The sequence below is a fragment of the Xiphophorus maculatus genome, chromosome 13 (assembly GCF_002775205.1).
Source record: "Xiphophorus maculatus strain JP 163 A chromosome 13, X_maculatus-5.0-male, whole genome shotgun sequence".
In the NCBI taxonomy this organism is placed as follows: domain Eukaryota; kingdom Metazoa; phylum Chordata; class Actinopteri; order Cyprinodontiformes; family Poeciliidae; genus Xiphophorus; species Xiphophorus maculatus.
Genome location: NC_036455.1, coordinates 19101779 through 19114966, shown reverse-complemented (window position 1 = coordinate 19114966; position 13188 = coordinate 19101779). Strand labels below are relative to the sequence as shown.

The 13188-nt window shown below is 38.8% G+C and overlaps 1 protein-coding gene across 1 annotated transcript in view; it reads right to left on the bottom strand.

The window, feature by feature from the left end:
• Window positions 1-1131: 1131 nt before the first annotated feature.
• csmd2 (CUB and Sushi multiple domains 2) overlaps window positions 1132-13188 on the bottom strand; it is a 245697-nt gene continuing 233640 nt past the window's right edge. The window contains exons 65-72 of the mRNA XM_023344883.1: window positions 12912-13091; window positions 8773-8838; window positions 8406-8567; window positions 8120-8232; window positions 7389-7476; window positions 5523-5655; window positions 3944-4121; window positions 1132-3637 (exon numbers count right to left, since the gene is read on the bottom strand). Coding sequence (XP_023200651.1) covers window positions 3962-4121; window positions 5523-5655; window positions 7389-7476; window positions 8120-8232; window positions 8406-8567; window positions 8773-8838; window positions 12912-13091 — 902 coding nt within the window. The 3' untranslated portion in view covers window positions 1132-3637; window positions 3944-3961. The remainder of the gene's footprint in view (window positions 3638-3943; window positions 4122-5522; window positions 5656-7388; window positions 7477-8119; window positions 8233-8405; window positions 8568-8772; window positions 8839-12911; window positions 13092-13188) is intronic.

Here is a 13188-nt window from a genome sequence, read left to right as displayed (position 1 = left end):
CAACAGAAAACGAGGCTTTAAAAATTGACCAATCATTTAGGCAAGCAGACAGATTTTTGGATAGTAATCCTCGCACACCAAAGCACAGAGATAATAAAGCGAAATGAATTTCTACTCTGACATCTTCAGAGGGTTCCCCCCCCCTCAGTAAGATCAAAAACTACAGCTCACAATCTCTTCAGTGCTTCAGGAGTTTTTCTGTATCAGTCGGGGCCACTCAGCCAGAGAGATAATCGGGGAGTGACTGAAGGACTCCAGTTTGAAATATCTGAAGATGATAAGTTGACCCCAAAACTGTAGTAAGAATGGTTAAAATTTATTGACCAAAAAGAACTGTCTAAGCTGGAGACTGATCTTACGAGTTATGGCAAGGCACTATAATGAACATAAAGTGCTTATTGAAGACTGGAGCAGATAAAAATCATGAAAAGAGTAAATATTTGGCCATTTTGATGACCATTTTCCTAATTTCCTTAAAATAAGCCCCTCTTAATACAATCGTTCATATGAGATCCTCTTCGGGCCGTATCTGTTGAATCGTACGCCTAAACAGATTCAACTTTATGTAGGGAAATCAGCAGTGATAATACTGTTCCCTAAATCAGTTCAGTCATTTTAGAGAAGTGTGAAAGAAGTTGCCATTGTAGAGTAAATTGAGGGGAAAGGCTCCCCCCGAAGTGCCCCGAACAAATATGTAATAAAGCCATAATTTCAGCTGAGATGTTTGAGAGCAGCTTCGGAGCCAAAATAAACGTAATGCACCATGCAACTGCTGCACAGAACTATGAGAATTCAGCACGGGGAGTCTTCGGGATTATATGAGTGTAACTGCTCGTCTCTCCGTGAAATCTCCAGGGTAATTCAATCATTTCCTTTTCTATCGCTCAAACTCCGGAGGAGGAAAATGGCCAAGTATTCCACTGGAACGGTCGAGATAAACGAGAGTCTTAAAAGTAATAAAATTGTCAAAGCAATTACTGAAGCACAGTGAAAATGACTGAGGGAACAATGCAATGATTGGTTTCAAGAGACTTGATTTCTAGGTGTAAAAAAAAAAAAGAAGAAAAAAACAGTCTGGGTGATTTTTTTTGTTTGTTTAATTTTTCTTATTTGTAACAATGCCCAGAAAAAAAAAAGAAAGAATCGGTGTGGATGTTTCATTCTGCTTTTTAAGTGCTTCAATACTCTTTTCTGAAAATAAATATGTAGTCAAGAATATTACCAGTTCAATGGTTTCTGAGTTGGAAAGCAAAATTAAAAGGAAGCAACAAGTAAAAAGCTCATCTTCCTTGAAGGAAATTCAACCAATATTCACCCCACTGATCATCGTCAGAACCAACAGGTCTAAAAAAGTCATAAAACTCCTCTCATCAGACCGGAACGCACAAAGCAGATTCCCACAGATATATTTGATGACATTTCTGCTGTGTGTTGCACTCTAAAAAAAAAAATTATTCTATATATGTATATATATATATTCTGTAATTTTCTCCCCCAGCAGTGCCAGATAAGGAGTGTTAGCATTAAAGGGCTAAACTATTTTTTCCTATATCACATTTATCATTTCCAATTTAATGCACGGCAGTAATCAGTATGCCAGCGACTCCCCCGCTGTCACAGCCTCCAGGCTTCAACGTTTTTATGACGAGCAGAAAACAAAACAATTGAAACACTCTTCTTCTTTAAAAGGACGGGGCTGTCAGAAGTTAACTTGGAGGGAAAAGACCCGAGCGTAATCCACAGGGAACGCGACACTGACTCATCCGCTCTTCAAACTCTGACGCCTTCATTGCAACATTTTGCTCTTGCGTTTCCGAAGGCCAGGTGTAAGGAGCTACTATTGGATCTTAAAGGGACAGTGGAGGTTCTGTGAAGTGTTTTTCACAATTAGTTCGCTCATCTCTAGTGGAAGATTAAATGTTGCAACAAAAGAAACAGGTGGAACCCCCATTTTAACTGATTTAAGCAATTTGTTACATCTGTTAGATAAAACACCATATGAGTGCATATAACCCAGCTAAACTTTTATAAGACTGATTAGAGAGTTTTCACTACTGAGAGTCTCAGAGACTTGGTTCTATTAGGGACCAAAATTGCAATATTTATTACATTTTCAGCTGGTCATTTTCGCTTTCACACGGCACTATGTTAAACAATCCAAACTCTCTGAAAAGCCTTAGCCATTTACTGTGGTAATAATAAATGAGCTAATAATGGTAACACATTTTCCCCAGAATTTTGCCTAAAAATACAACCTATCCCTTTAGTCATAAATACAAATAGCCAAATTTAAGACAGAAAATAATCTGAATCTGATCTTGGCTTTAAAGAAAAAAGGTGGAAGTATTTTTTTTTTGTATTTCTGCACTGCACTATTCATAGCAGAATGAGCCATGAGTTGGTGCTGCAGCTTCGCCCTGAGATGTGGATATGAATGAAAAATGAAAGACGCAATGTCTCTAAAAGACTTATGTCCATGGAAATGCATCCCACATTCTGTCCCCATTTGAGAGAGGGATCATCTTTGACTTCTCAAGATAACTTCGGCTTGTTTGACACCTAATTAGTCGTCAAACACAACATTGTAATATAAATGTGTTTGAACCAGGAACAAAGTAAAAATAGAAAAGTAAACGTTGCTGCTGACTGAACATTAGATTCTCAGTTCTTTTGTTTCATTCTACCTTCACTTGATCAGTTACATTTATGCACAGCTTCTTCCTGATCATTAGCCTTCCTAAGATCAAATGAAGTGCTATCAAAACCACAAAAAATCATCAGGTTTTTGGTTAAAACCACAAATGTCTTCACACCTACGCACACAGGCACTCTGTCCTCCTATAGCAGTCACACAGATGCTCTCTCTACTTTTTTCAAACACCTATCAACCTTTTAACCTTTTCTTCAGCCACAGGAAAAGACAAATAGGAGGAAGAGCACCCAAAGTAATGATAAGAGTATGTTTTCGACATGGCCTTGAAAATGACATCTTTAAACCTGCAGCCTTCCATGGAACCTTTTGACAACCTCAAGTAGCAGAGATCTGACAGATAACAATGTTCCCAATTACTCATCTGAGAAAGCTGGCAGCATAAAACACAAGAAAGAAAGAAACAAAAAAACAAACAAAATACAAATAGAGAACGGAACGGATACATTTCAACAGTTCAGACAGTTTCTCTTAGCCTCACACACACCGACCGACACGTGGCTGCCCACCACACAGTGCGCAGAGTTCTTTGTAAGCTACAGGTACATTTTATGACTTACACAAACTTCCCTTTGGGTTTAGGCGAAGGGCGGTGAGAAAAGTCATCACAGCTTTGCCTCCAGCAGTACTCCTGCCGGCTGCAGGTTCAGATGGAAGCTTTTTCCTTAGAATATGGAACATGATCAAGAAACCATGTAAAGTTACAGAGAGCCGTTTCTCGTTGACCTTTTTGATAAAAAAGATGTTGCTCTCCTATAGTCTCTTTTTCTTGTTTCCTGCAGGTACGAGGCTCCTCGACTGGAGATGTTACTTGAAGGTGTTTCAGCAAATAAAATAATCTTTTTCTCGCCATCTGCACAGGGGATTATAGGTGTCCTCTGCCGGCAGCCAGCGGAGGTTGTGGCGCATCTTTCCTTCCTCAACTGACTGAATGTTGCAGCAAACGAGATGAGCGTGTAAGAAGATGTTTGTGGTTGAAAATACGGATGAGTGATCAGATCAAATTTAAAAGAAAAAAAAGAATCCACACAAAATAAAAAGAGAGAAAAAGAAACATAACCAGAATGATGGAAGACAATGAAAATTAATGTAACAGAAAACATACAAGATATCAGCATTAATGTGAAAGCACAGACTACATGCATTGAATATAAACAAACCTCATAATTCGAATATTGTTCTATGTTTAGAAAAGCGGCGAGTCAACCAAAGTGAAGTCTTCCAGATTCTTACCTCTGAAGGATGGTGTTGCTATACAGCGGTGCACACTGTGCTGACTGTGAACTCTGTCTCACTGGCCATGATGTCAGTGGGTTGGATGTTGCGGTCGTACATGGGGTTCTCGAACGTAGCCCGACCGTTTGTGTTCTCGTGGCCCCCGTAACCGTTGAAGGGAACTTTGGGTCTTCTTCTAAAATACATAAAAACAAACATGAGCCGTCAGGAGCGTTTTATTCCTTATGAAGCATTAAAACACTGACATGTTGCGGATTTTGCTGTTGTGACTTGCATGCTTTTAAAATGTGTTTGTATTGGTGCGTCCAGAGTGGGAGAGTTGCAATTTAACTCTCGTTACGTCTTCCCTCTTTCTCACCGTAAAGATCGTGTTGATTTACTAATGTGCCTTATTCTACTGATTATAATGTCATTAAGTTAATGTATTCTGAAATAAACACATGCCACGAAAACACACATGTGTCGCCTCAGCTAGCACAATAGAAAATGGGACAAAAAATAACTATCGGCTTTGAACAATTGTTCACAAATAAAAACATGGAAAGTATGGCATGCATTTTCATTCAGACCCCTGGAATCAATACTTTGTGGGACAACCTTCCACTGTAATTAGATCTTCAAATCTTTTGCAATACATGTAGACCATGCTTTTCACATCTGGAGTTTTTTTTTTTTTTTTGCCAATTCATTTTTAGAAAATTGCTAAAAGAAATTCTGACTGACTAGATCGAGTCCAGTCTAGTCAGTCGGACTAGATCGATGGAACCTTAATTTTCAGGTCTTGACACGAAGATCTTAAATCCACAGTTGGACTCCATCCATGTGTTTGCTTACCTCCCCCAAGACTTCTTTACTTTTCAACAGAAAAAACAAGGATTTGTTGTACAGTTGTTTAGTTGACAGACACTCCCAGCTGTGCTGTGGATTTCTGCAGCTCCTCCAGATTTACTGAGGGCCTCTTGGCAGCTTCTTTGATTAATGCACTAGTTGTCTGGCCAGAAATTCTACTTTTTTCCCCATTATTTTATCCCTGATCCGTCTTCTTGTGTTCCTTGGTGTTTTTGATGCCGTTTGTTCTCTATTGTTCTCTAACCCAACTTTGAGGCCTCAACAGAACAGATGAATTTTTTATGAGATTATGTTCGACACAGGAGAACTTTATTTTTTAATTAGTTGACTTTTGTAGACAATTAGTTCCAATGGATTTTACTTATAGATATCAGAGAAAAAGGGGTGAACACAAATACAAGCTAAACTTTTTATTCATAAAACATTTTGAAAACTGATGTACATAGCCTTTTCTTTCCACTTACTCAAGATCCACTTTACAGTTTAAATGTATGGCTGATAATGTGTGGTTTCAGAATGTTGCTTGTTTAATGTATGCATGTGAATGTGTGCATTAATGTGTGGATGTGTAGTGCAAAGAGCTTTGGGGTCTCCTGGACTTGATAGTACAAGTCATCCACCATTTAGCAGTTTAGCAGGATGAACTCTCAAAATGTATCCTAAATTAAATTGAAATTACAGATAGAATTAGAAAAAAAAAGGAAAGAAAAAAGTATCCCAGTCTTACCTGTGTTTATAGAGATACAGAGCGAAGCCTGCAATGATCATTGCTATAAAAGGCACTAGAATGGCAGCTGCCACTGAACTGCTGTTGGAGGCAAAGTTGTAGCCGGGGTTGGCTCTACTGGGATCTAAGCTCTCTGCAGAAAAAAAAAAGCACACAACAATAGTAAGTTTTTACCAAATCAATCCTTTAATAGTACTTATTAAGCAATTTTTCTCATCTTCTACCAAGACTGACTGGTGATATAATACGCACTTATACATGAAAATAAATGAAAATAACTTTTAGCAGCTGAAGAGTGTTACCAGGAGCACTCCATTTACACGCAATAAACTATGGCAGTAAACCTGATTTATGTACTTTTCTTCATGTTCACTTCTATGTGTTAATTTCATTTCACCCCCCCCCCAGGGAAAGTCAAATTCCATTATCCCAACAATGACTTTTAATTACTGGCATCAAAGGCCAGCAGCTATTAACTCATTTCAGATGTGTCATCTAATTTCTAAAGTTGTGTGTCTGCAAAAGCAACAGTGGACGAGTGACAAGCCCACCTGTTCGCCACAGAGTGCCAAAAAGCTCCAATAAAGGGCGGGTGACAAACAAGAAGGAATTGAATTAGGGGGTTTTTGTGGTGTTTGCCAATCAACCCCCGCTGCGTAAGCGCGGGCACACACAAGCAGATGCACAAACACGCTTAAGCAGAGAAACTGCTTTCACTGTTACGCCGCCACCGAGTTAAAAGAAAGCACAAAGTGTCGTCAAATTAAGTAGGATTGCTTCCAAGATGTCTAACCCACCTTCCAGACACACATCTGGTGTTTTTCGTGTACACACCATTCTCATACAGATGAATACCCTGGCATCAGCCCCAGCCGCCTGTAATAATACGGGGCTGTTTGCTTAATAAGTGTGCTGCAACAGGGGGCGGGAGGATGCACCTGCTGCTCAGGCAACTTCCTTATTACAGGAGATTCTCACAGCCACTTTCCACAGAGCACACAAACACTTCATCTGCGTTAGCACCAAATACAATAATGTAATGTACAAATGTACCGCTTGTCTCTGCCTACACACATGCAAACATGCAATGGGGGTGGACTAGGAATGTATTCTCAGGATAACTTGAATCCTTCAACATTGGTATACACAAAAGTCAAATACACGGATGCCTATTTAATGTGGAAAGTGTGATGTATGGAGTTTTGAACAAACGTTGGGCTTTTTGGAGCAAACGTCGTGACTAAAAGCCTTCTTTGCCTTAAAGTTCACTGTGTTTTCCCTCATCAGCAAGAAATGTTTTGAAGCATTTAAATGCCAGCTGATCTGCAATTCCCTCCAATAACCAACATACACCACCACCCATACACCCAACAAGCCTCTGGGGTAAATCTGACTGAAAACTTGACCACTCTTCTTGGTATTATTGGTAAAGCCCATCCAAACTGATTGGTTTCTTGGGCCAGACTTGATTGTTTATGAATAATACGTACATATTCAATAGACTTGAAGTAAGTGATGTTCCAGAAGCATAATGTTTGCCTGCTTTGTTTTGAAGGATATTAAAACAGACATTAGTACTTATGTATAAATATATTTAGCGTTATATGTTTTGACAACGTGTGGAACAGAGACATATTTGAAAAACATATGCAAGAAAAATGCCCCATCTGAAAAGAAAAGGTAAAAATAAAAGGCACAAAATTCAAAACATTACTGGTCATGGTGAGTGTACGGTATGTAAACTTTACACAAACATTGTATGAATGGATTTTATTTGCTGCTGATAAAGCAACAAATACAGAAGTAGTCTTCTCTTCAAAACCCACCTTTCACAGGCTTCTGTAGCCAAGAGGAAAGTTCACTCACCCAGTCTTTGGAGACCAAATTGGCCAAAGCCTTTTCCTCTGACAAATCCCTGGTACACAAAAGCATTGGACGAGGAGATGTAGGACACCTAGTTAGAGAGGAATGGAGAAGAGACATTTTATGTGACACATCGTAGCTGTACAAAGGGGAGCATCATCAAAGTGTCAGCAGTTGGTGCATGCAGAAAATGAAACATTGTGTCAAAAAGAGCTGAGAGGTACTCTTATGGGGGGGCACTTCATGTGCCGTTTTCCTGCTCAAGATCACAAACAAACATACCCCTTCACATGGCACACAAACAAGAGATCCACTTAAGAGAAACACTCCGAATTAGAAAAAAGAAACCCTTAAAACACTTCTGTGCACATCTTGTAAAATAGCACATAAAGGCACTCGGATTCATGTGTACTGTGACCTATATTTTATTTATTTTTAAAATTAAATCAGAAGTGTGTGTGTGTGTAGAGGTGCCAGGGGTTGGAGGGTAATTCGGGAGAGAGGAGTGAGGGGGTCTGTCAAGTCCTGATTACCAAGCGATGATTTAACTGACATTTTAATTAAAGAGAAAACTCTCAGTGGGCCCTCCATCTCCCTAGAGTGACAAGGTTAGTGTGGATGTATGCTTTGCATACTGGCTCACTATGAAGATGTGTGTTTAAGTGTGAGATGTAACATCTTTACAGAGACAAAGGAAGATGTTGTAATGAAGCCGACTTTGGGCTTGCACTTACATGTCCGTCCAGGGCCCAGTTGTCTATTTTAAACTTGTTCACAAAGATCTCGACAGGACCTCTGATCTGGTGAACTTGTAGAAGCAGTTGGGCTTCCTCCCTCTTATACGTTCCTGCAGGGAAAAACAACAACAACAAAAAAAAAACACAGATGGAGAAGACAGTTATTTAAGAAAAAGGATCTACCTTTACAATAAAAAAAGATTGGCCATTTGGCTAAAACTGCAACAGTGATTTTACAGAGAACCTTTTTGTAATGCTTCTTTAGAAATTACTGGGTACTTACCTGCTAATTTAAGCTCAACCCCGCTGTGGTCGATCAGTGTCCCATTAACTCGGTTGCTAAAAGGTTCAAAGGCAGTGATGCTAAGCATGGCTGGCTGCTTCTTTCCCAGGTACTCATAGGAACCCCTCCAGAGGGAGTTTTTAGCAAACACACCACCGGGGACTGAATGAAACATGTCAGTAAACAACAAGAGTTAGCTAAAATCTTTGGAGTCTTAAATGGAGAGAAACTGAGCATATTATAAGCCTGAATGTATGTATGTATATATATATATATATATATATATATATATATACTGTATATATATAATCTTAATGAAGTAAACAACCAACTACCTTTAATTCAGGATGTACAGTAATTGTCTCACCTGGCAGTTTAGATGGAGGCTCTTGTACAGTGCCCACTGGGATTCTACCACTTGGCCGATTATCAGCTAAAAATAAAAGTGCACACACAAAAGACAAAACTTTAAATGAGCCAAATCTCATGGTGTACCGTGTAATTTAGAGTAAGTAAAACTGAAAACAGTTTTGACAGCGATCCAAGGTTTCCTTAGTAAATTCGTTCTTAGTCTTCTGGTGCTCTATGTATACGTACTTTTCATGCTGTTCCTAAAAACTTGACTTATTAGATCATAGGTCAGAAAAACCCCAAACCAGTCGATGAAAATGTGTGGCCATCTGAGTTGCATGCTACATCTTTAAGTTTCAGCACATGATGGACACCAGGAAATGTGCTCTGTGCAAACCATTCATGTTCTTTTACATCAAACTTAAAAAGAACAGGACATGGATGAGCAAGTGCACTGGTGGACCGACTTGTAGGAACATGTAGAGGCCATTTCCAAACTGTTCCCACAAGGTGAGCAGCCAGAGTTAGGCCAAAATGTTTTAGTGTGCTGACACATTAGGATTACCTTCATTGGAGTTTAAGGGTCAAGCCCAAATTTCAAAAGCCACCCTGTGTAATAATCCGTCTGAAGCAAGCTTTTCATTTGACACAATGCAATCAGTTTTCTCCGTTGGTTTGCCAGGCAGATCTACATTGTTTCTCTCTATTGTTTTAGAGCAGGGGTGCCCAAAGTCTGTCCTCGAGGGCTGGCATCCTGCATGTTTTAGTTCTCTCCCTGGTTTAAGGCACCTGGATTCAATGATGGCTCATTAGAAGGCCTAAGAAGAACACTGACATGCTGAAAAGGTTGTTGCTACCACCAGGGAGAGAACTAAAACATGCATAATGCCAGCCCTTAAGGACCAACTTTGGGCACTCGTGTTCTAGAGCCTTTTGGCAACATGCTTTTAGACCAGTGCATCCAACAACTTGAAATCAAAGACTGGGATGTAGCTGCTTGGCAGTAGAATCCCATTCCCTGAAGCTCTGTGCAAGCTTTCTATGCCTTTTTTGCATTTAACTTTCTTCAGTGTTTAATACTTGTTCCATCTATCTTAGGCCACCAAAGACTCAAGAATATATCATTTTTCTGAACATCATGAGTCTTTACTGCACTTATTGCTTTTATTGTTACAAGTCATGTGTCACTGCTTATATACAGATAATGTACAAATATTTGATGTAAATACTGCTTTTCAGCACCTTTCACTGATCACTGCCTCATCCCTTGGTGATTGTTTGTTCATTGCTTTTGATATTAATTTCGTAATTGCATCTGAATTAATGTTCTAAAGTTATTGTGCATATGTTTGGACTGCTTCCTTGTGCCTTTAAGTAACCCCTAGGTGATAAACAAGGTTTTACTGAATTGAATAAGTTATTGACTAACTTTTTTTCCCCCATGTCAACAGAAGTATTAGTAATATATTTACTGAGAAAAGCTCTGACATAATCAACACTAATTATAGCTTCTGTATACAGCCTGAAAATCTGAGCTTATGAGGACAAACAGGTGGATTTTAGGGATTTCTTTTAGGTTAAAAAGGTTCAAGTAAAGTTGAAATTTTTATAAACTTGACTTGAAATATAGATCTAAAAGACAATAATACCTGCATCTCCAGCTTACAAGTAATAATACCGTTGGTGGCCAGAGTGAAGGCTGCTCCTGACGGGGCTTGTCTCGTGTCAAAAAGAAACTCAAGTACCCCCCGCAGGGTTTTGGCTAAATCAGGTGGACAGTTTCACAGGTTCAATGAAGGCACTTTAATAATGCCTTAAAGCTCACAAGGGACCACAAGACTACATCACTGTAGTAAACATACACCCACACTGATAAACAGAAAGAAAAGGCTTTTACTCACAACCGCAACCAAAGACAGCTATTCCGATTTTACATCTGTAAACAGCCACTGAGATGCACATAAATATAAATATAAAACATGCCCAGATGCTTTAACTTTATTAGCCGCCAGTCTTTTGAGATGCCTTTTCATCATTGTGCCCACAGGCTAGGTTTATGTCCTATATGAGCAAAAGGCCAGTTGTCTACCTTGCCTTTACTCTTTATGGTCCAGTCTTAAAATAAAATAAAAAACCTTGTATATTTCACTAACAACTTGACAAGGAATCCATCTCATGGTTATCTACCTCCGTTATATCATTCTTCTTCAACCATTAGCATTCTGCTACCCTAGATAACTGTGTGTTGATTACTCTTTTTTTTTTCCTCCTTTCATATGTATTTAGCTTGATGCTTTGGAGAGTCCTGATAGCAGTCTATTAGCCTGCTAGAACTTGTTAGGGAAGCCGTGCCATTTGTAAGACGTACATCTACTCAACCAGATCAATAGGAAGCATTGGCCTAATCAGTTTTTGCACCTTTGCTAATCTTTCAAAGCTTGTAGATTCGTTTATCAGTGTAAGGGTGTTGGGCTTCAAGCAATCTAATAGCATGATGGATGGATCATCCTACTCTGACATGTGTCTCAGAATACAAATTGAGCAACAGTGCTATTCATTCACATTAGACTTCCCCGGTTTTGTCATTATGGAAAGTATGAAACAATACTTGGTGAATTTTCCAAGTATACAGAAACTAAAAACAAGAAGTATTACAAATGTAGATATTTGGGCATTTTATCCATTTTAGCAGGATTATTTCTATATCATACAGCGTCACAATCAATTTTGTGCAAGTTCACCCTTCATAAAAAAAACTAGTTATAAATCCAGCTCACACAGCTTAAAGCTATCAATTCATGTTTATGGGTCACTACTTATAAATGTTTAAATTCACAATTCTAACATGAACTCATTAAAGCTTGCCGGTTTCTTTTTTTTATGAGATAGTCTCAAAAAGAGCTGTTAAAGGATTTTCTGCATCAATAAATAACATCTTTCAATCACGGCACCACATTTGCAATATAGTCTGTCAGATTTGTTGGCATGAGTTTGCTCCTCTCATTTCTTTAAGGCTGACTGTAAGAGAAATATTGCATTTACTTCAGAAGCTACACCGATTTATGAGGTTCCAAGTTTATAGAAAATATTAAAACTTGTCAGTGTGCTCATTTCAAACACATTAGTACACAGAGCCACAACCTTGCATTAGTCAGAACCCATTAGGCCACATGGACATCAGAGGCAGAAGGATGCTGTGAAATGTTGGTTCAGAGTGGCACTGCTTTAATTAGGATACTGTGAAACATTAGCTTTGATGAGGAATGCGCTTTCTGAGTAACTTTTTTTAAAATCCAAAGATTTTGATCCGCCTATTTGGTGCAGAGGAATGCATGGCAGCTAGTGGTTAGGATAAAAGTTGACTATTTACAGAAGGCTAACAGTTGACAAAATATATTGTTCAGTATAGATCAATCAAGAAAAGAAAAAAATCACTTTGGTCACCAGTAAACTTTTTTGTTTTTTAATTTTTGAAACTAGACTGGTCAGTTTTACACTTTACATTTTTTAAAAGTATCAGAATATTATGTAGAGATTTGTTTAGATTTATTTTTCTCCAATGAATGAGTATAAACAGACAAACGATGGATTATACAACTTAAAAATGGATCATGTTGATGTATAGAAAGTTTTGATAAAAACTGTCCATTTTTTAGAAAAAAAAACATTTTTAAATCACTGCAATGATTTTGATACTTTGTCAACAAAATTTACCAGCTTCACCTTAATGCTGAATGCACAGTTGTGGGGAAAATGCTTAAATAAATGTTTAAAAATGTGGCCAGCATGTGTAAATTTTGTACAAGGAGTGAACTAACAACTAAGATCTTATAGGCATTTTTAGGTTCCCTGACAATATGTGCCGGTAGGAACTATAATACTCCCAGCCAGATGGTGGCACCGAACACAGCCAATAAAAGACAAGAAAAGTTCAGATCACAAGCAGGAGGGAAACAATGACAGTTGCTTTTAAAACAAAATACAGGGAGCAGACATCTGCTGTTTTCCTCAACAGCTACAAACAGTAAACAGCTTATACACCAGCACTTTATTGACGCGTTGGAGTCAGCAGTGAAAACTGCACCCATGTTTTGAATTATTTAATCAAGTATGTCTCCGTACTGTTTTAGAGATGTAATACAACCATGTCCGTACCTGCACACAGTGGTGGTTTCCCTGACCAGCTACCGTCGGACCTGCAGGTTCTGTGTTCTGAACCCCCAGCCAAATAGAAGCCAGGCTGACATGTATAGATCAGTGTGTAGCCAAGGGATGGCAGTTCAATGGCTCGAACATCAGACTGAGCAGGTAGCTCTGGCTGGCTGCAGTGGTGGGCTGGAGAGGGAGAGACAGGAATCCAATTTCAAAGGGAACAAAAAGAAAGCACTAAAAATAGCACAAATGCAACATGTAGGTTGTGAGTAATGCTTGA